The 23,793-nt window shown below is 32.9% G+C and overlaps 1 protein-coding gene across 30 annotated transcripts in view; it reads right to left on the reverse strand.

The window, feature by feature from the left end:
* The window catches only part of nrm (neuromusculin), an 898,245-nt gene that overhangs the window by 248,285 nt on the left and 626,167 nt on the right, over positions 1-23,793 (reverse strand). For all 30 annotated transcript variants that reach the window (XM_073984409.1, XM_073984411.1, XM_073984407.1 and 27 more), the window contains one exon: positions 19,441-20,459. In XM_073984409.1, the coding sequence (XP_073840510.1) occupies positions 19,441-19,537 (97 nt within the window). In that variant the 5' untranslated portion in view covers positions 19,538-20,459. The remainder of the gene's footprint in view (positions 1-19,440; positions 20,460-23,793) is intronic.

Here is a 23,793-nt window from a genome sequence, read left to right on the forward strand (position 1 = left end):
ACTAAAGTGAAATACTTTAAATAAAATTATTACCCATATTTTCTACCACATAGAAGAGCCAAGCAACATTCAACTAACCTCATTGTTAATGCTCTTAAAACTAGAACCCATAGCCATATACTCGTACATTATTGTATGCCATGTGTTTGTGTTCATATATCTCTACATAAAGTTTCATTTTCTATTGTGTGTCGATATACACCTGTGTATGCCATGCACTGCATTAATGAATTTCAAATTATAATTTTTAGCCTTTTGCAAATAGCAATCCATGCAGAAATATAATTATAAGCATATGTGACTGAGACACTAGGGGGGACACACCAACACACACACACGAACATTCTCTTCCATATACCGAGAATATAGCCAACTAAGCTTAGAAGATGTTGCATTATTATAATATGTTTGTATGTATGTATGGGTATCAGGCATGCAACAACTGTGGGAAATTACCAACATAAATGCTTTTACCACATCGCAAAGATGATTTAATGTGGGCTTTTATGTTTGTGTATGGCTAAAACTAGACTAGGTAAGGTGATTTATGCCCCAAAAATATTAAATTTAATTATGAGAATTTGTAAGTCACGACTCATGAGAGAGGGGGAAATGGAAGCTATTTTAAAATAGAATGAAATTGATCCAAAAACATTTTTCATCCCTAGAGGCACTTGTTTAGTTGGGGTAAGATCGAAAACAAAACAAGTTCTTGTCAGACAAAGGTCACTTTAAAAAATTATTTTAAGAAAAGTAACGTGGTCAGTGATGGGCGTGATTTAAAAGAGGCGTGGTCTAAAATAGTGTAGGTTTAAATATTGTCTATGGTCTATTTGCACTTGGCTTAAAAAGTCGTGGTCTATTTGGACTTGGCGTAAAAAAGGGGTGGGTGCCATCGTGGTGCAATGGTATGCACGCCCGCCTTGCACGCAGAAGGTCGGTGGTTCGATTCCCCGGCCAGGCAACATCAAACATTTTTCAACGGTGGCAAAATACCCCTCAGTAATGTTGGCGACATTTCCTGAGTATTTCAGCCTTGAAAAACTTCTCCACAAGTGGTGTCTTATGACACGCCGTTCGGACTCGGCGATAAACAGTAGGTCCCGTATCATTGAGCTAAATATGAATCGGGGTGCACTCATTGATATGAGAGAAGTCTCCCTTGTCCCGTATGGGATGTTGTGGAACAATGTTTTTTTTTTTTTTGTTTTGTAAAAAGGCGTGGTCTAGAAGAAGGCCCCTCTTCTTGGGGTGGTCTTTTAGGCTTGATTTAAAATGGGCGTGGATTTTGCTCTTGTTTTTAAAGGGGCGTGGTCTTTTGGGCTTGGCCTTAAATGAGCGTGGTCTTTTGGGCTTTGTTTAGAAGGGGTGTGATCTTTTGGGATTGTTTAAAAGCGAAGATTTCTTTCGGGCTTGGTTTAAACGGGGCATGATCTTTTTGGCTTGGAAGCGTATTCTATTGGGGAGTGGCTTAAAAGAGTCGTGCTATATTGCGGCGTTCTTTAAAAGAGTCGCGGTCTACTGTGGCGTGTTTTAAAAGATGCGTGGTCTATTGGGACGTAGTTTAAAATAGGCGTGACCTATTGAGACGTGTTCTAAAAGAGACGTGTTTGGAAAAAATCGTTGCCTATTGAAACGTGTTTTACAAAGGCGTGGTCTATTGAGACGTGTTTTAAATGAGGCGTGGTATATTGAGACGTGTTTTAAATGAGGCGTGGTATATTGAGACGTGTTTTAAAAGAGGCGTGCTCTTTTTGGTGCGTGGCTTAAAAGAGGCGCGGTCTATTAAGAAGTGTTTTGAAAGATGCGTGGTCTATTAAGAAGTGTTTTAAAAGAGGCGTGGTCTATTGGAGCGTGGCTTAAAAGGGGCGTGGTCTATCGGGACGTGGCTTAAAAGAGGCGTGGCCTATTAAGAAGTGTTTTAAAAGAGGCGTGGCGTATTAAGAAGTGTTTTAAAAGAGGCGTGGCCTATTAAGAAGAGTTTTAAAAGAGGCGTGGTCTATTAAGAAGTGTTTTAAAAGAGGCGTGGTCTATTGGGGCGTGGCTTAAAAGAGGCGTGGCCTATTAAGAAGTATTTTAAAAGAGGCGTGGCCTATTAAGAAGTATTTTAAAAGAGGCGTGGCCTATTAAGAAGTATTTTAAAAGAGGCGTGGTCTATTGGGGCGTGGCCTATTAAGAAGTATTTTAAAAGAGGCGTGGTCTATTGGGGCGTGGCTTAAAAGAGGCATGGTCTATTAGGAAGTGTTTTAAAAGAGGCGTGGCCTATTAAGAAGTATTTTAAAAGAGGCGTGGTCTATTAAAAAGTGTTTTTAAAGAAGCGTGGTCTATTGGGGCGTGGCTTAAAAGAGGCGTGGTCTATTAAGAAGTGTTTTTAAAGGAGCGTGGTCTGTTGGGGCGTGGCTTAAAAGAGGCGTGGTCTATTGGCGCATGGCTTAAAAGAATCGTGGTCTATTGGGGCATGGCTTAAAAGAGGCGTGGTCTATTGGAGCGTGGCTTAAAAAGGCGTGGTCTATTAAGAAGTGTTTTAAAAGAGGAGTGGTCTATTGGGGCGTGGCATAAAAGAGGCGTGGTTTATTAAGAAGTGTTTTAAAAGAGGAGTGGTCTATTGGGGCGTGGCTTAAAAAAGGCGTGGTCTATTAAGAAGTGTTTTAAAAAAGGAGTGGTCTATTGGGGCGTGGCATAAAAGAGGCGTGGTTTATTAAGAAGTGTTTTAAAAGAGGCATGGTCTATTGGGGCGTGGCTTAAAAGCTGCGCGGTCTATTAAGAAGTGTTTTAAAAGAGGAGTGGTCTATTGGGGCGTGGCATAAAATAGGCGTGGTCTATTAAGAAGTGTTTTAAAAGAGGCGTGGTCTATTGGAGCGTGGCTTAAAAGAGGCGTGGTCTATTGGAGCGTGGCTTAAAAGAGGAGTGGTCTATTGGGGCGTGGCTTAAAAGAGGAGTGGTCTACTGTGGTGTAGCTTAAAAAAGGCACGGTCTATTGTGGTGTAGCTTGAAAAAGGCACGGTCTATTGTGGTGTAGCTTAAAAGAGGCGCGGTCTATTGTGGTGTAGCTTAAAAAGGAACGGTCTATTGTGGTGTAGCTTGAAAAAGGCACGGTCTATTGTGGTGTAGCTTAAAAGAGGCGCGGTCTATTGTGGTGTAGCTTAAAAGAGGCGCACTCAATTGGAAAATGGTTCAAAAGAAGATTGGTCTTCTCGTAGAAGAATGTGTGGTCATCTATGAGAAGACCTTGTTGTCTTTGTGGTCTTCTATGGAAAGATGTTGCGAACTTTTACAAGAACATCACGTGGTATTCTTTGAGAACAATTTGTGGAATTCATGGAGAAGACTTTGTGGACTTCAAGGATAAGACTTTTTGGTCTTCTAGGAGAAGACTTTGTAGTCTTCTATGAAAAGACTTGGGTGCTTCTATAAGAAGACTTTGCGATCTTCTATAAGAAGAATTTGTGGTTTTCTACTAGGAGGCCTTGTAGTCTCTATGAGAAGACCTTGTGATCTTCTATGAAAAGATCCTGAGGACTTTTTTGAGAAGATTTTCTTCTATAAAAAGACCATTTAAGAGGATCTTTCGGTCTTCCCTCAATTGACTTTGTGGCCTTCTATGATAAGATTTTGTGGTCTGCTCTGAGAGGACATTATGGTCTTCTATGAAAAGTGAAAGTGTTGAACTTTACAGGAGGTCGTACCTGAAGGAATGGACCTGCATACTCAATTTCCGAACTTGATCTAAATCTGGTAGTAATTATTTTTAATATGATATCATTCCAACCAGTCATTTTGAATTGTCACCATAGGATTTTGTTTGGTTCCTAGAGCATGACCTTGCCCACGAAAAAAATTACTTCATCGTAATCAAAAGAGATAAATAGTCAACTCTTTATTAAAGAGAAAAATTTAATTGAGGAAAAATTCAATTTTTTTCCTGAGGGAAAAAATTTTAAAAATATAAAATTGTTCCTATAGTGGAAAAATGCAACATTTTTTCCGTAGAGAAAAAATTGAACAATTTTGTATGCTGCCATAGACAAAAAAATATATTTTTGTTTTTTTTTTAGAATAATTTAAACTTTTCTGTAGAGAAAAATTCAAAATTTGTTCTAAGAGTTAAATATTAAATGTGCTCTAAAATTAAAAATTCAAAATCCTTTCTATAGAGACGAATTTAAGAAATCTGTAGAGAAATAATTAGTGAAACGTTTCTTTTTGCTCTAAGGAAAAATTGCAATATTTTTCTAATAAAAAAATAAATATTATTAAAAAAATTGACTTTTCTTAATATTAAAAATTCAATAAGGAAAAAATTAAAATTTTTTCTATAAAGAAAAAATTAAAATTTTTTCTATAAGAAAAAAAATCAAATTTCAAATCATTCAAAAATCATCATATTTCAATATTCATTTTAATCATATCACTCACCTAACACTGTATGCTCACATTTAATATACACCTTTTGCGTAGCCCCTTATATTAGGCATCTAATTTCTCACCATTTTCCGAAAAAAAGATTTGTTCTTTTCAGTCGCACAATTCATTTGTGGGTAAGTACAATTTGATCACTCTATCTTATTATAATTTTAATTTTTTTTGTTGCTTTAAATTCGAGTATTGCGTGTCAGCAGCAGTTTTTATTTCATTATCCAGACAATGAATGCTACGTGCTGGCGTTGCTGCTAGTCGGTGCTACTCCCACAGTTAGTGTAACCCTTAAAACAATCTAAAATCTGTAGCACACACACGTTTTCATCACCATCACAACAATCATGATAATAATGTGTGTGAGTGTGTATAATTTTTGGGTAATTTTAATAAGCTAAAGTTGCTGAAGAACCACCACAAAGGTGATGTGCCGGAGTCAATTGAGCTTCTGGTAGTTGCTGGGTGTTGTAGTGGTGGTGCTGCTGCCACTACTGATGGTGTGGCTTGCCATCACCTTTTGTGTGTTTCTCTGGCCAGACTTGTGCAGTAAAAGTTCCAAAGCAAATGAAACTAGCACGTCATCTAATTGTGAGAAAATTTTCAGTTTCTTTTTTTTCGGTTTTTACAACGACATGTGTTTCCATGGCTTATTCATTTACCACCTTTGATGTTGGAAAATATGCTGATGTTTTTTCTCGATTTTTTGGTTTCAAGTGTTTTATGTGACCCGGGTTGGAGTGAAGCAAATCCATACATATGTTTTTTGGAAAACTTAGTTCCCGGCTAAAATAGTCCACCCTTGTGAGGTCAGTGATTTCGTGATTAATGGCCCGACTATGTGAAATTTATAATGGAATGTTTTAAAAGTTTTATGTTTCCTAGTTGGTCTTGTCGCTTGCTATGCTTCGGTTTGGCTTGATTGGTAGTTGGTGGTCCCTGTTTAGAATTTTATGATTAAAACTATACCTATGTTGGTTGTTCGGTTACTGGCCGGGCCATTTTGTAAATGATTAATTACTGGTCATATATGTATGTATTTAAATGAATGGAGGAAGTTTTTATTGCTTCATGTTTTTCGGAGGGAAAAGTTGGCAATTTGTTGATTATAACTTAGTCTTAGTCTCGACATAATTTTCCAATTAACAAGGTAATTTAGTTACATATGTCATTTCCACAAAAAGGATATATTAATTGAAAGTTTTTTTTCTCATGTTATTTAAAAATTTCCTGGGAAATAAAATTTTGTTTTAAAGAAATTAAATGTATTCTTCCTCTCTACGTAACCCAGAAAAAAGGCAAGTGTAATAAGATCCTAATGAGCAGCATGCAGACCATCAACCAAAGACCCAAAGTCTATGTAAAAGAGTAAAATTTCATTAACATAAACATGTCCTTTAAGTCCTTTCATAAATTATAATTAAATGTGACTAATATTAGATGTGTGATGTGCAACACATAAAAAGACACAAAGAGTGTGATAGAGAGAAAATGTCATGGTTAGTTTTAAGAGTGGCAGTAATATGGCAACAGGGCTGTCGATTTGGACTTAAAGAGACCAAAATGGAAGGTTAGGAAAAATAATAATTTTTATAAAATCTATTCAAAGAAGAATGACAATAAAATGAATGGCTTCACTATAAAAACGTCCAAAAAGTATTTTCTAACATTTCGGATAAAACGGATAAAACTAAACATTTTATCCACTTTATCCGAAATGACAAAAAATCAATTCCTAATGTCCACTGATATAATTTTAGGCATTTTGAAATATTTTTAAGCTATTATAATGCATAAATTTAACTAAACTCTAAATTTAACTAAACTCTTTCTAGGACAAAGATTTCCTGTAGCCATATCATTATTTAGTGACTTCTGATGTATTATGGCCCTTTTAACTTCTTTAATATTTTTTAAATTAATGTATACTTCTTAGCTCACATCTAGAAATCATTTTATACCCTTTCGGATAAAACGGATAAAAATAAGAATTTTATCCACTTTATCCGAAACGGCAAAAAATCATTTCTTAATGCCCATAAACATCATTTTAAACATTTTAAATTTTTTTTAATCAACTTTAAATGCCCAAATTGAACTAAATACCTTAAAGGAGTCACCTTATAAATCTGTTCTTTACCTTACCAAATGCAAGGACATTGGGAGTAATCTAACTATATTGCTTCTCATCAAGAAACTTTTAAAATTTGTCATTTTCCCCATAAAGTATGTACTATTGACGAAAACTTTAATTTTCAGTAACCCTTTTCAAATTCGCCTTTCCATGGCATCCCTACATGCAGTAGTAGTTGCCTCCTTGTGCTTGGCAACACATTGAAACAAAAGTCTAATTTAAACTATTACTAACATAATGGTTTATGTATGGGAAACTTGTCTGCCCCTTAATACTCAGAAGCCAGAAACAACAGCAGCAGCACCAGCCATTATAACATGCATCCATCCATATTTCCATCAGAAAACAGAAAAAAAAACAATCACCAACAAGGACATGAGACATGTATCCTTAATGACAATGTGTGTCTGTGTCATAATATAATCCTAGCCTGCTAGCTGAAGTGCAATTTCAACATATTTTCTAGTTTTTTTTCTCTCTCATTTTTGTTGTTTGCTTTGTAATATTTTCATAACCTTGTTAATAACCAAGCCTCTGGTCCTATCAAAAATCCAAAACCAGAGAAGATGGCAAAAACACAAGTATCCATAGTTTGCCTAAAGCAAAAACCAGTTGTTAAATTTAGAGCAAAGGATTTTTTATGTGAGTTTTAGTTAAAGGGCCTTATAAAGAAGTAAAGGATTCGTTGTGTTTTTTTTTTGAGTTGGGAAAGTATGAGCATTAAAATGTTAAAAAGTTTCCAGCTGAAAAACAAAGGATGATGTTGTCAAACATCTAAAATAAAGACAACAACTGTAGGCAGGCATTGTGAAACTTTAAAAAATTCACAATGGTTGCAAGGAGTTTACGATAATCGATCTCTCAATGTGGGATCTCTCAGTACCCCTTTTTGCACAGTAGATGACCACTGTAGCATTAACGCGACAGTAGAGTACCACTTGGGGTCTACACGAGAGTAAAGGACCACGATGGACATCTACATGACGGGAAAAGATCACTGAGGCCACACACCACAGTACAGAACTAATATGTCATCTACAAGAGAGTAGAGGATCACTATTGTCATCTACATGATAGTAGGGGACCACTGTGGCCACCTGCACGAAAGTACATTACCACTGAGACCATCTATACAACAGTACATGAACGCTGTGCCATCTACATGACAGAAAAGGACTACTGTGGCATCTACATGAGAGTAGTAGACTACTGTTGTCATTTATACGACAGTAGAGAACCAGTACAAAAGAGTAGAGGACCAGTAAGGCCATCTATATGGCAGTAGACTAAAAAGAACCACTATGGCATCTTTACGACAGTAGAGGATCACTACAGTCAGCAGATGACCACTTTGGTCACATACACGACAGCAGATGACCACCTTGGTCATCTATACTAGAGTAGAGGACCACTTTGGCCACCTGAACGAGAGAAGGTGACCACTAAGGCAATCTATACCGCAATAAAGAACCAATGCGTCATCTGCACGACATTAAATGACCACTTTGGTTATCGACACTAAACAAAGGGGCCACTATGTCATCTACAAAACAGCAGAGGAACACTTTCGCCATCTACACAACGGTATAGAATCATTGTTGCATAACACGACAGTATAGGACTTCTTTGGCCATCTAGACGACAGTTGAGGACCACTGTCGCCTTATATTCGAGAGTAGAGTGTCACTATTGTCATCTACATGATAGTAGGGGACAACTGTGGCTACCTCCACGAAAGTATATGACCACTGAGGATATCTACACCACAGTAAAAGACTGCTGTGACATCTACATAACAGAAAAGGACTACTGTGGCATCAACACGTCAGTAGTAGACCACAGTTGTCATCTGTAGTAGACCACAGTTGTCTCATATACTTTCGTGTGCCATCTACACCAGAGTAGAGGATCACTAAGGTCATCTATATGTTAGTAGAGGGCCACTGTGCCATCTACACTACTAGAAAGCACCACTATGGCATCTATACGACATTAAATGACCACTTAGGTAATCTATACGAAACCAGTACAGGACCGCTGTGCCATCTATCTGACAGAAAAGGACTACTGTGCCATCTACACTCGAGTATTAGACCACTGTTGTCATTTGCACGACAGTAGGGGAACACTGTGCCATCTATACCAGAGTAGAGGACCACTAAGGCCATCTATATGTTAGTAGAGGGCCACTGTGCCGTCTACACTTCTAGAAAGAACCACTATGGCATCTATACGACATTAAATTACCACTTAGATCATCTATACGAAACTAGAAAACCATTTTGGTAACCTACACTACACCATCTACACGATAGCTCAGGACCTCCTTTGCCATCTACATGACAGGGGACTACTTTGGCAATTTACACTCGAGTAGGAGATCACTATTGCGATATAAATGATAGTAGGGGACCACTGTGGCCACCTATACAAAAGTAGATGACCACTGAGACCACTACATGACCTCAGTGCCACGTATCTGACAGAAAAGGACTCGTGTGGCATCTACACGAGAGTAGTAGACCACTGTTGTCATTTACACGACAGTAGAGGAACACTGTGCCATCTACACAAGAGAAGATGACAACTAAGGCCATCTATATGATAGTAGAGTTCCTTTGTTCCATCTACATGACTAGATAGAACCACTATGGCATCTATACGACAATAGGGTACCACTGTAGTCATCTACACAGCAGCAGACGACCAATTTGGCCATACATATATACGACAGTAGATGACTACTTTGGCCATATTCACGACAGTCGAGGGCCACTGTGGCCATCTACACGATAGTAGTGTCACTATTGTCACCTACATGATAGTAGGGGTCCACTGTAGCCATCTCCACGAAAGTAGATGACCACTGAAGCCATATGTGCCACAGTGCAGGGCTGCTGTGGCATCCACATGACCGTAAAGGACTACTGTGGCATCTACACGAGAGTAGTAGACCACTGTTTTCATAACACGACAATAGAGGGCCACTGTGCCATCTACATGGCTAAAGAGAACGACTATGGCATCTATACGACAGTAGAGGACTACTGCAGTCGTCTACACGGCGGCAGACGACCACTTAGGCCATCTATACGAGAATAGATGACCACTAAGGCCATATATACCACAATACACAACCTATGCGCCATCTACACAACATTAAAACTACAGGACCACTGACCACAAAGTACAGCACCTACACGACAGCAAAGTACCACTATACGACGGTAGAGGGCCACCTTAGCCATGTCATGTAGATGACAATATAGTAACACTGTGGCACATGCACGACAGTAGAGGACTACATTGGCCATCTACATGACAGTAGAGGACTGCTGTAACCACCTCCACGAAAGTACAAGACCACTGAGGCCATCCATACCACAGTACAGCACTACTGTGCCATCTAGACGACAGTAGATGACCGCTGTGACCACCAACTCTACAATAGATCACAAGAGATCAACACTGTGGTCATTTATTTTACTAGACTTTACCACTGAGGTCATTTCCTCTACGATATATGATCACTGCAGCTAACTAGTTTATGATAGATGACCACTGTGACAAAATAGTTTACGAAAAATGACAACTGTGGCCGTTTAATCAGTGATTGATTATCACTGCGATAGACCACTGTGGAAATCCCCTCTAGGATAGAATACCACAGCGGCTACCTACTCTAACTATTCTGCGGTAGATAAACTGCAGCCCACTTCTCTTTGATAGTCAATCATCTACCCCACTGTGGTCGTCTGTGCTTTATTCAATAAATGTTCCGTCTTCTCTAGTCAACAATTTAAAAGGATGAAATCACAAAATTTATTGGATTTTGTTTTATTTTTACGAATAACATTTTGAAATCATTTTTATTAGAAAAGCAAGTCATAAACCATCAACAGTGGAAAGCAGCATAATCATCAGCCAGCACACTCAGAATGTGTATCTACAACATCCAGCGGGTGTCTACGAATGACATTGATGACTAATCTCAACGCCAACACTGTTCAACGATAGATAAAAAGTCTTTAAACACCTTGGCGATTTTGTCTTGCTCTTTAGCAACACCCCTTTTGTGTGTTGTGTTGTTTCCAGCCATACTAGATTCTTTTATACTCAACGAGAGGAAGACACATACATACATATGTACGTTATGGGATTTGCTACTTGAGTAACTATAATTTTTTTATTGCCAGCAATTTGCTGACGCCGCTTAGGCTATGAAAAGAAACACAACGAAATGAAAAGCTTTTGAAGGAATCCATAAAACATGACAAGTGCATCATCAGACAGACCTTACTGCACTACAACCACCCCTAGATGGATGCCAAGGGCAACAGAGAAATGATTAGCTGCAGTTGTATGCAGTGGAACAAAAATTATTAAGTCTAACAATGTTTATGGCGAACGGGGGAGGGGTACTATTGATTCGATATGATGATAAATGATTTTGAAATTTAGAATTTCCATTTAAGATTCGAAGACCATCCACTGCGAATTGGCAGTTAAATGAAAAATATGACAAGCTTGCTTTCTCAGACAATAAAAAAAATCCCAAAAGGAAAACCATGCCAACACTTGTCGTCGTTGGCGCCCTTGTTTTATGTTTGTCGTTTACCCACATTGTCCTGCAAATTGCAATTTGCTGCTGCCGCTGTTGCTGTTGCTATATTTATAAAATTTTTCCTCATTTCACAAGTGACAGCAATATTTTGTCATAAAAAGTGTGTCATAAGACCAGGGCACAGAGCACATAGGAAATAAAAAACGCAACGCCACGAAACAGAACAAAACACACACACACAGCGTGGGAGGAGTTGGTGGTGGTGGTTGTGATATTTTTATGTTTTCATTTTTTATTTTCCACATGCTGTTTCTTTCTTTCATTTCATCAATCAGTTCAGTGCGTTTTCCCGCAATGTTTGGTGATTTTGTTGTTGTTCTACAGCTGTTGAGCTGTTTATCTGAAAGCAGAATTGTATTGTAAAGTAGCCCATCTCGCGGGGTTTATTATGTATATTCGCTCTGAAGAGTACACAATACGCCTTAGAGCATAAACGATAGCGGGTATAAAACGTGGGGCATGGGGGCAATGAGTGAGTGAGTGGATGCTGTATTTGGCCCCTCTAGATTACATGAATGCGTGTGGCGCCATAAGCATTATAGAGTACAACAACATTTTTTCTGGAACTCGGGGTGTTGATGTCGGCACTTTGTTGTTGTCGCTCTTAATTTGCTTGTATGTGCATTGTGTACGTACGTTTTTTCTGTGCTTGATGTGGCCCCCACGAAGTGTGGATGACAGATCTCGTTATAAATTTTATTTTTTTTTCTTAGATTTCATTCTCTTTGGCCAAAAAAAAAATATTTAATATAGCCTCCTCCTCTTTTTTGTTCAATGGCTGCAAACATGGTGTAATGGATATTTAAGTAGTGGTCGTTGTTGTTGTTTCTGGCATTATGAAAAATATTGTAATTTTCTATGAAAGAAATTTAATGAATTATGCCGGACATTCGAAAACAAAGGAAAGGCATTTTAAGGTGTTACACATGAAAGTTAATAGAGAAGAAAATGAAATATTTTTGAAGAAGGAAGTGGGCACAACGCTTTACAATATTTTTTGAGTGGGCTTCTAAATTACAAGATTTTTTTCTATTCTTAGTATATTGCTTACTTTTGAGGAAATTGAAAAAATATTTTATTCACTACAAAGGGATGGGCGAAATAGAAGCGTATCTTAGAATATATGGTCACAATACAAGCGTAGATTTTTTTTAATATTTTTATTCAAGGATATTTTATATATTTAATTTCAAAGACAAAAACATGTATTTTTTCCAATGACCAAGGCGTGGATTTTTCTAAATATATATTCCATGCGTGGTTTCTGTAAATATTTTTTAAGGACCAAAACAATATAAGGCCTGAATTTCTGAATTGTCTGAATTTTCTAAATATTTTTAACTAGCAAATGCCCGCTACTTCGTATGCGGAAAGGGAATAAAATATATATGAACAATATTTAATATGGAAGAGGTGAACACTGGCGATTCTGTTGAACTAAAACCTATTTTTAATACCAACATTTAATTGATTTAATTCCTTTTAATACTGTATTTCGAATTTCCCAAAAAAAAATATCTGCCGTATTGCACCCCTACTATATTTTTTATTTCGAATTACCAATACTACGACCTCATATCACAGACATACACCAACAGCTACTCATATTGCTAATTTCAGACTTGACTTTTGGTTTTACCCCTTCACTAACACAGCATTCCCTTCCAGTACGAGTTTCCAAACACTAAACTTTATCTCACCCTTTCACAACAATTCAAGGTTTTAGCTTCAGCGGTTTCGCCAAGAACCCGAAAATTCTACGAATGCCGAAAATTCTACGAACCTAATTTTCGGAATTCAAAATGACCACAAAAATTTGTATATCACCATATAACAGTACCCCTCGACTTAGTGTATTTTAAAAATAGAACAAATCTATATTGCCAAATTTTCTTTAAATTTGGACCTTGTATACTCAGAGGATACAAAAGTTTCATTTAAAAAAATGTCTACTTTAATCCACTTTTATTAGAAGAGATATTTTGAAGACTTAGAGTAATTTGAAGATTTTATGCACATTTTCCGACCGAAATTCGGAATTTATGGTTAGAAAAAAAAACTTTTTTACAAAAAATTTTAGTTAATGTGCACGGTAACCGTATATAACGGTACATTTTTTGATGCATTTCAATTTAAGCCTTTTTATTATCAGGGGATAATAACTTTCTAGTTAACAAAATTGTCGCATTGAACCACTTTTTCAAATTAACATAAAAAAACAAACAAAAAATTGAAAAGATACTTCACGTTTAACTACATACTTCCAGTACATTATTTTTTATTATTTAGAAACACCTTCGCGTTAGCATAAAATCAATAGAACAATATTCAGTACAATTTTTAAACTCCGAACTTTATCTAAATTTCAGAATGATCTTCTTAACAAATATTTTTCCATTTCGTAGTTTTTTGTCCAAATTATATAATCCAAGCTTTGTTCCTACACCGAGCCCAAATTTAGTACCATTTAGTACTTTTCGTTCCCCTATAGTATGCAGTTCTCACTTTAACCGTTTACACAATACCAACATGGTTTTGGTACCAACATGTTACCAAACTTTTCGTACACATATGTAGGTAGGTTTCAAAAATTACTTCTAATATTCAACATAAATACCAACCGCAATTCACTTTTCCAGTTTTATCTGTTCCTCTGAAACCAATTATAATACTATTTAGTACTTTTTGTATAAATAAGCATTTTCAAAACCTCCTTTAAACCACCTCTCTAAACACCAATTTCTAATCTAAAACCGAATTTCAAAATTCCAGTTCTACCCCTTTACAAAATCACAAATTGAACAAAATTCTGTACCATAAAGCAAATACCAAAATGTACCAAATTTTGTACCATTTAGCAGTTTTCGTACACGACTTTCCAATAACTACTTTCATATATCTGCAATGTAGTTCAATTTGGCACTTTTCCATAAGTACGCATTTCCAAAACTACCTCAATCCTACACTCCAACAGTAATCTGTTCACGCAAATACAACTTGTATCGAATTTAGTACCATTTAGCACTGCTTCGTCCACATTAGAACGATTTTCCAAAGCTACCTCCATATCTCAATTCTAGATTCCAACAGTAATCTTAATTCCAAATTTCAGGATTCCAGCTCTATCCGTTCACCCAAATCCAAAGTGTACTAAATTCAGTACGTTTCGTGTACTTATAGTTAGTCCCAATTTACATTGGGCGAGTTTACTTGCGGCAATTTTCATTTTGTAGGAGAGAGAGGTGAGGCATATGGTAACCCTTTGCCTCTCAGCACCCTCTCTCACATACAAACTGACAATTGCCGCAAGTAAACTCGCCTAATGTAAATTGGGACTTAGAATTTCCAAAAACTTTTCTTTGTTACTTTCCATTTGTGACCCTCATTCCAAATTTCAGGATTCCAACTCAATCCGTTCACCTAATTTCAAACTGTACTAAATTTAGTACCATTTCGTACTTTTCGTACCCTTTAGTTCGAATTTCCAAAAACCTTTCATTGTTACTTTTCATCAGTAATCCTCATTCCAAATTTCGGGATTCCAGCTCTATCTGTTCACCCAAATCCAAATTGTACTAAATTTAGTATCATTTATTATTTTTCGTGCACATATAGTTCGAATTTCCAAGAACTTTTCCTTGTTACTTTCCATTAGTGACCTTCTTTCCAAATTTCAGGATTCCAACCCAATCCGTTCACCCAAATTAAAATTGTGCTAAATTTAGTACCATTTCGTACTTTTCGTACCCTTATAGTTCGAATTTCCAAAAACCTTTCATTGTTACTTTTCATCAGTGGCCCTCATTAAAAATTTCAGGATTCCAGCTCTATCCGTTCACCCAAATCCAAATTGTACTAAAATTAGTACCATTTAGTACTTTTCGTGCACTTATAGTTCGAATTTCCAAAAACCTTTCATTGTTACTTTTCATCAGTAACCCTCATTCCAAAATTCGGGATTCCAGCTCTATCTGTTCACCCAAATCCAAATTGTACTAAATTTAGTACCATTTATTATTTTTCGTGCACATGTAGTTCGAATTGCCAAAAACTTTTCCTTGTTACTTTCCATTAGTGACCCTCTTTCCAAATTTCAGGATTCCAACTCAATCCGTTCACCTAATTTCAAACTGTACTAAATTTGGTACCATTTAGTACTTTTCGTGCACTTATAGTTCGAATTTCCAAAAACCTTTCATAGTTACTCTTCATCAGTGATCCTCATTCCAAATTTCGGGATTCCAGCTCTATCTGTTCACCCAAATCCAATTTGTACTAAATTTAGTACCATTTCGTACTTTTCGTACCCTAATAGTTCGAATTTCCAAAAACCTTTCATTGTTACTCTTCATCAGTGGCCCTCATTCCAAATTTCAGGATTCCAGCTCTATCCGTTCACCCAAATCCAAGTTGTACTTAATTTAGTACCATTTAGTACTTTTCGTACGATTTTCCAAAACCATTTAATTACATCAACACCACTTCCCAACCTTGATTTCCATACCAAATTCCATGGTTCTAGCTATATCCGTTCAAAATATACAATTGGTACTAAATTTTGTAAATTTTAGTACTTTTCGTACACTTATAGTTCGAATTTCCAATAACCATTTTGTACATCTTTCTAACTCTCCATCAGTGACCCTCATTCCAAATTTCAATATTCTAGCTCTTACCGTTTGCCTAATACAAAGGGTACCATATTTAGTACCTTTTAGTACTTTTCGTACACTTCTAGGTCGAATTTCCAAAAACCCATCCTTATCTCACCCCTACACACCAACAGCAACCTACACCCAAAATTTCAACTTTCTAGCTTCAGCGGTTTCGTCTGGGCGCTGATGAATCAGTCAGTGAATACCTCACCTCACCGCTCTTTTATATATATAGATGAACAATAAAATGCCTGGGTTTTCCAAATATCTTTTTTTAAAGATCAAAACAATGCAAGGCCTGGATTTTTCAAATATTTCTTTTCCAAGGACCAAACAGTACATGGCCTTGATTTTTTTAAATATTTAATTTCCAAAGACCAAAGCAATACACGGCGTGGATTTTTCAAATATTTTTTACGGATCAAAACAATACAAGGCCTAAATATTTTATGAAGGACCAAAACAGTACAAGGTTATATATTTTTTAATTTTATTCAAAGATCAAAACAATACAAGGCCTGTATTTTTTAAATATTTTTTTTAAGGACCAAAAAATGGAAAGCGTGGATTTTTAAAATATTTTTCAAGGACCAAAATAAGACAAAGTCCCGATTTTATATTGTTTTAAGGACTAAAACAAAAAAGCCTGGGTTTTTTAAATATATTTTTTCAGGACCAAAGCAATACAAGGCATGTACGTTTTAAATTTCTTTGTTTAACCAAATAATACAACGCATGGATTTTTTAGATATTTTTTTTTTCAAGGACCAAAACAAAACGAGTCTTCGATTTTTAATTATTATTATTATTTTTTTTTTTGAAGTAAATCAAAATAAAACGAGATTTGGGTTTTTAATTATTATTATTATTATTATTATTATTATTATTATTATTATTATTATTATTATTATTATTATTATTATTATTTATTTATTTATTTTTTTTTTTTTGTTTTTTTGAAGGATCAATACAATACTAAGCTTGGATTTTTTATATTTTTTCCAGAACAATAAAATACGTGGATTTTTTAATATATTTTAAGGCTCACAACAATAAAAGGCGACGACTTTTTTAATATATTTTTTTTTTCAAAGACCAAAACAAGACAAGTCGATTTTTTAAGAATTTTTTAAGGGCCAAATCAATTTTTTAAGGCGCCGGATTTTTAAATATTTGTTCAAATACCAAAGCAATATAAGGCTTGGATTATTTAAATATTTTTTAAGGAATAAACAAGACCAAAACAAGACAAAGCCCCGATTTTTTATTGTTTTAAGGACTAAAACAAAAATGCCTGCGTTTTTTAAATATATTTTTTTAGGACCAAAGCAATACAAGGCATGTACGTTTTAAATTTCTTTTTTTAACCAAATAATACAAGGCATGGATTTTTTAGATATTTTTTTCAAGGACCAAAACAAAACGAGTCTTCGATATTATTATTATTATTATTATTATTATTATTATTATTATTATTATTATTATTATTATTATTATTATTATTATTATTATTATTATTATTATTATTATTATTATTATTATTTATTTATTTATTTATTTATTTATTTTTTGTTTTTTTTGAAGGATCAATACAATACTAAGCTTGGATTTTTTATATTTTTTCCAGAACAATAAAATACGTGGATTTTTTTAATATATTTTAAGGCTCACAACAATAAAAGGCGACGACTTTTTTAATATTTTTTTAAAGACCAAAACAAGACAAGTGGATTTTTTTAAGAATTTTTTAAGGGCCAAAACAATAAAAGGTTTGGATTTTTTAAATAAATAATTTTTTAAGGCCCCGAATTTTTAAATATTTTTTTGAAGGACCAATACAATAAAAGGCCTGGATTTTTAAATATTTGTTCAAATGTTTTAGTTTTAGTTTATTCGACCTTTTATATTTATTTTAGAAATGAAAATCTTCTTTGAGCTTGAGGTCAGTGTTGTTTATTTGTTTATTGTTTCATTTTATGTTTCCCAATATTTCGCAATTTTTGAAATTGCATCAAAGCAATATAAGGCGTGGATTATTTAAATATTTTTTAAGGAATAAAACAATACATGGCGTTGATATTTTAATATTTTTTAAGGAATAAAACTATACATGGCGTAGATATTTTAATATTTTTTTGCAAGGACCAAAAGATTTCAATGATTATTTTATTTTATTTTATTTTATTTTCTTTTATTTATATATTTATTTATTTATTTATTTATTTATTTATTTATTTATTTATTTATTTATTTATTTATTTATTTATTTATTTATTTATTTATTTATTTATTTATTTATTTATTTATTTATTTATTTATTTATTTATTTATTTATTTATTTATTTATTTATTTATTTATTTATTTATTTATTTATTTATTTATTTATTTATTTATTTATTTATTTATTTATTTATTTATTTATTTATTTATTTATTTATTTATTTATTTATTTATTTATTTATTTATTTATTTATTTATTTATTTATTTATTTATTTATTTATTTATTTATTTATTTATTTATTTATTTATTTATTTATTTATTTATTTATTTATTTATTTATTTATTTATTTATTTATTTATTTATTTATTTATTTATTTATTTATTTATTTATTTATTTATTTATTTATTTATTTATTTATTTATTTATTTATTTATTTATTTATTTATTTATTTATTTATTTATTTATTTATTTATTTATTTATTTATTTATTTATTTATTTATTTATTTATTTATTTATTTATTTATTTATTTATTTATTTATTTATTTATTTATTTATTTATTTATTTATTTATTTATTTATTTATTTATTTATTTATTTATTTATTTATTTATTTATTTATTTATTTATTTATTTATTTATTTATTTATTTATTTATTTATTTATTTATTTATTTATTTATTTATTTATTTATTTATTTATTTATTTATTTATTTATTTATTTATTTATTTATTTATTTATTTATTTATTTATTTATTTATTTATTTATTTATTTATTTATTTATTTATTTATTTATTTATTTATTTATTTATTTATTTATTTATTTATTTATTTATTTATTTTTTGAAGGATCAATACAATACAATGCCAGGATTTTTTAAATATTTTTTAAGGACCAAAACAATGCAAGGCTGAGATTTTTTAAATATTTTCTTAAGGACCAAGTACACGGCAATAATTGTCTAATGTATATTTCGACTAAGGATTGTGGTTTGCCCCCGGAGAACTGTGTTGATTTATAACCACAGCATTCCACCTGTTGTTATCTCCTTCTTTTATACCCTGTCTCCCTTTACATACCCCCTCCCATATCATAAATCTCTATTTTATCAAATGAAATTTTCTTTGCTCACAATAATAAATTCTTGTTAATTTCATTTTAGATTGTGAAAAACGAAACTTGTTTTATTTAAATAAAACCATTAGCCTACTTTTAGGCAATGCCAGTCATTTTTGGCCTACTGTTAGGCATTCCTAGGGAAGTAATTTATATTTTCTTTTCTTTGGTTGTTCTTAAGAGTACTTCAAGAAGATGGAACAATTTATTTCTTCAAATAATAGAAATGGAAATAAAAAATTATTTCTCTATTGTTGTTGTTGTACTTACCCACTGCCAGAACATTTGTATATCCTTGTAAGCTATAAATTAACAATGTAAATCCGATTAGCAGGCTGCCAGGCTGATGATGTCGTTGTAGCAACATGTTGCTGCCGATGTGTGTTTTAAGACTGCTGCTACTTGCTGGCGATGATGATGATGGTGTTGCTTTTGCTGTTGCTAGTTGTTAATAACGCTGTTGTCGTTAGGCAACAACAACGTTTTGTTGCTTTCCAGAGAGCCGCCTATAATCTTAAGGCAACTCTTTAGCGCAGCTATCACTGGAATTGCTAAACTGCAATTGTTGTGTGTTGAAAGGCCCCCAAGGTGTTGGGGCTTCCGTTTTGAATGTGTTAGTGTGTGTTTGTGACGTTTTGGCAATAATAATCGTTAAGCAATGTTTAAATGCTCATATGGGAAATTGCTGCACGTTGCTGATGTTTGGGTGGTGTGTGTGTGAAAGGGGTGTAAATGTATGTGTGTTTACTGTACATGTGCATGGAAATTGCATTGAGTGTTGTTACGTTTTATATCATTGTCAACGTAAGTTTTGAATTTTGCTATTTTGTGTAGGTTGTTGTTTGCAGTGGCTAAGACTTCTTGCTTAAGATGGCTTATTTTTATGTTGTTTTTTTCTGCTGCTCCTTGTTGTTGTTATTATTGCAACAATTGCAATTCCCTTGTTATGCTGTTGTTGCGGCAAATGTTATCACTTGGATTTTGTTGCAATTTCAATTGTTAAACTTCCACTTTGTTTGGTTATTGTCAATTGCCACATACAATTTAAGTTTTGATTCTTTGATTATTTTTATTTGCAGATTACTTTGTTGTGGGCATTTGAGGGGTAATCTTTGAAATGCTTTTTCTTCTTGGCATAATTCCTACGATTTTATTGCATCTTTTCAATTTCAATGAAGATTTCATTTAATTTGAAATATGTGTATTTATTTTTATGTTTGTTTTGTATAACTTAATTTAAAATATCTTTGGTTGTTATTTATGGATTTAGTAGTTATTATGAAAAATGCCTGCAATAAAAAGAAACAGAAAAAAAGAATCATGAATATTTAGCTTGACAAATTATTATTGAAAGCAATTTTCTTTGATAAATAAATGTAGAGTTTTAGTATACAATAGATTCTAATTTTTGGTTTTATTGGCTTAAATATTCATTTAGAATAAATAGAAAATGTTCAAAATGTCTATTTGCATTATTGTTATACATATGTTTTATGGTTTTATTGTTTAAATATGTCATAAAGATTTTTTTATTGTTCTTGGATGAATTTTGAGAGCATTGTTTAATTCCACAGTGTAAATAATAATCAAGGAAAATATGATTTAGTCGTATTTGTTTAATATTTAAGGTAATAAAATTTCATAGCTGAGCAAGCTAAAATAATTTGAAATAATCTTGAGTTCCTTGAGAATTTTTCAAGAAACAATTTAATATTTTTTTATATTTTTCAAAAACCAAAACAGCACACAATATATTTCAAGGATCTAAAAAGCTCAAAATATGGATTTTGAAATATTTTTCAAGAACCTATAAACAATACAAATATTGGATTTTTAAATATTTGTTCAAGGATCTAAACATTACAAATCGTGGATTTTTTAAATATTTTTTCAAGGACCTAAACAGCACAAATCTTGGTTTTTTAAATATTTTTTTCAAGGACCTAAACAGCACAAATCGTATATTTTTTAAAATAATTTTTTCAAGGACCTAAACAGCACAAATCATGGATTTTTTAAAATAATTTTTTCAAGGACCTAAACAGCACAAATCGTGGATTTTTTAAAATAACGTTTTCAAGGACCTAAACAGCACAAATCGTGGATTTTTTAAATATTTTTTTTCAAGGACCTAAACAGTAGAGGTCGTGTATTTTTTAAATATTTTTTTCAAGGACCTAAACAGTAGAAGTCTTGGATTTTTTAAATATTTTTTTCAAGGACCTAAACAGTAGAAGTCGTGTATTTTTTAAATATTTTTTTCAAGGATCTAAGCACCACAAATCGTGAATTTTTTAAATATTTTTTCAAGGACCTAAACAATAACAGGCATGGATTTTTTAAATATTTTTTTCAAGGACCTAAACAGTAGAAGTCGTGGATTTTTTAAATATTTTTTTCAAGGACCTAAACAGTAGAAGTCGTGGATTTTTTAAATATTTTTTTCAAGGACCTAAACAGTAGAAGTCGTGGATTTTTTAAATATTTTTTTCAAGGACCTAAACAGTAGAAGTCGTGGATTTTTTAAATATTTTTTCAAGGACCTAAACAGTAGAAGTCGTGGATTTTTTAAATATTTTTTTCAGGGACCTAAACAGTAGAAGTCGTGGATTTTTTAAATATTTTTTTCAAGGACCTAAACAGTAGAAGTCGTGGATTTTTTAAATATTTTTTCAAGGACCTAAACAGTAGAAGTCGTGGATTTTTTAAATATTTTTTTCATGGACCTAAACAGTAGAAGTCGTGGATTTTTTAAATATTTTTTTTCAAGGACCTAAACAGTAGAAGTCGTGGATTTTTTAAATATTTTTTTCAAGGACCTAAACGGCACAAATCCTGAATTTTTAAATATTTTTTAAAGGACCTAAACAAAAACAGTGGTGGATTTTTTAAATATTCATTTCATGGACCTAAACAGCACAAATCCTGAATTTTTAAATATTTTTTTAAGGACCTAAACAAAAACAGTGGTGGATTTTTTAAATATTCTTTTCAAGGACCTAAACAAAAACAGTGGTGGATTTTTTAAATATTCTTTTCAAGGACCTAAACAAAAACAGTGGTGGATTTTTTAAATATTCTTTTCAAGGACCTAAACTTTAGAAGTAGAATATCTGGATTTTTTTAATATTTTTTAAAATATTTTTTTTAAAGATCTAAACAGTGGAACTCCTTGATTAAAATAATTTTTTTCAAGGACCTAAACAGTGCAAGTCGTTGTTTTTTTAATGTTGTTTTCAAGGACCTAAACAGACAGACTCCTGTTTAAATATTTTTTAATATCATTTTCCAACGACCCAAACAAGGCTTGGATTTTTTAAATATTTTGTCCAAGGAGCTAAACAAGGCACAGATTTCTTAAATATTTGTTCCAAGGACCTACACAAGGCGTAGATTTTTTTAATATATTTTTCCAAGGACCTACACAAAGCGTACATTTTTTAAATATTTTTTCCAAGGACCTACACAAGGCGTAGATTTTTTAAATATATTTTCCAAGGACCTACACAAGGCGTACATTTTTTAAATATTTTTTCCGAAGACCTGCACAAGGCGTAGATTTTTTAAATATTTTTTCCAAGGGCCTACAAAAGGCGTAGATTTTTTAAATATTTTTTACAAGGACCTACACAAGGCGAAGATTTTTTAAATATTTTTTCCAAGGATCTACAAAGGCGTAAATATTTTTTACAAGGACCTACACAAGGCGAAGATTTTTTAAATATTTTTTTCCAAGGACCCACAAAAGGCAACAATTTTTTAAATAATGTTTGCAAGGACCTACACAGGGCAACAATTTTGTTTTAATAATTTTTGCAAGGACCTACACATGGCAAAAATTTTTTAAATCATTTTTGTTTTCAAGGACCTAAACAGTGGAAGTCGGTTTTTTTAATATTGTTTTCACGAACCTAAACAGTACCTACAGGACCTCTAGACCCACTATATATTTGGACAGACTTCAGGTTAAATACATCACAAAACAAACTGTATAGCTTTCTTTAAATTATTTGCTTTTTGTTCTCATCACTTCTCAGAATGGACTCCTTCGTTATGTGCTCTATTTATATCTTGCCTTCGTACATATGTCTGTCTACCTACATCAAGATGTTACGTATTATGAATATGTCATTTCAAAAAATCCTAAAGCAAAGAAAACAACACGTTCTTTATTACTTCTCCTTTATGGAATGTGATGAAAACTTCAGCACTTCATCGCTTATGAATAGAGAATGACCATTACAATTTCCCAATTTTTTCTGGTTATTTTTGTTTACACAGGATTTCTCATTTCATTGGAACCAGAGGGTCCAACATGAAAATTATTTCTGGACACTTGTGTGTGTCTACGTCTGTGTGTGTTAGCAAAAATAAACAAACAACCTTAATGAAATATCTTTACATCTTAGTTATTCACATATTTGAATGGAAATGATAAGGAAAGTTACACTAAGAAGTGATGTGAAGAGTAGATGACGACTAAAGTAAACAATACCAGCTAACGAAAGGCATATTTTTGGGAATTTTTTGCAAGTTTCCAGCCATATTGAAGTTTGTGAAGAAAAATACATAAAAGAAACTTTAACATATTGATCTATAATGAATGGACAAAGAAGAAAAAAC

This window comes from Musca autumnalis, unplaced genomic scaffold, assembly GCF_047663935.1.
Source record: "Musca autumnalis isolate F117 unplaced genomic scaffold, ASM4766393v1 scaffold_4, whole genome shotgun sequence".
Taxonomy (NCBI): domain Eukaryota; kingdom Metazoa; phylum Arthropoda; class Insecta; order Diptera; family Muscidae; genus Musca; species Musca autumnalis.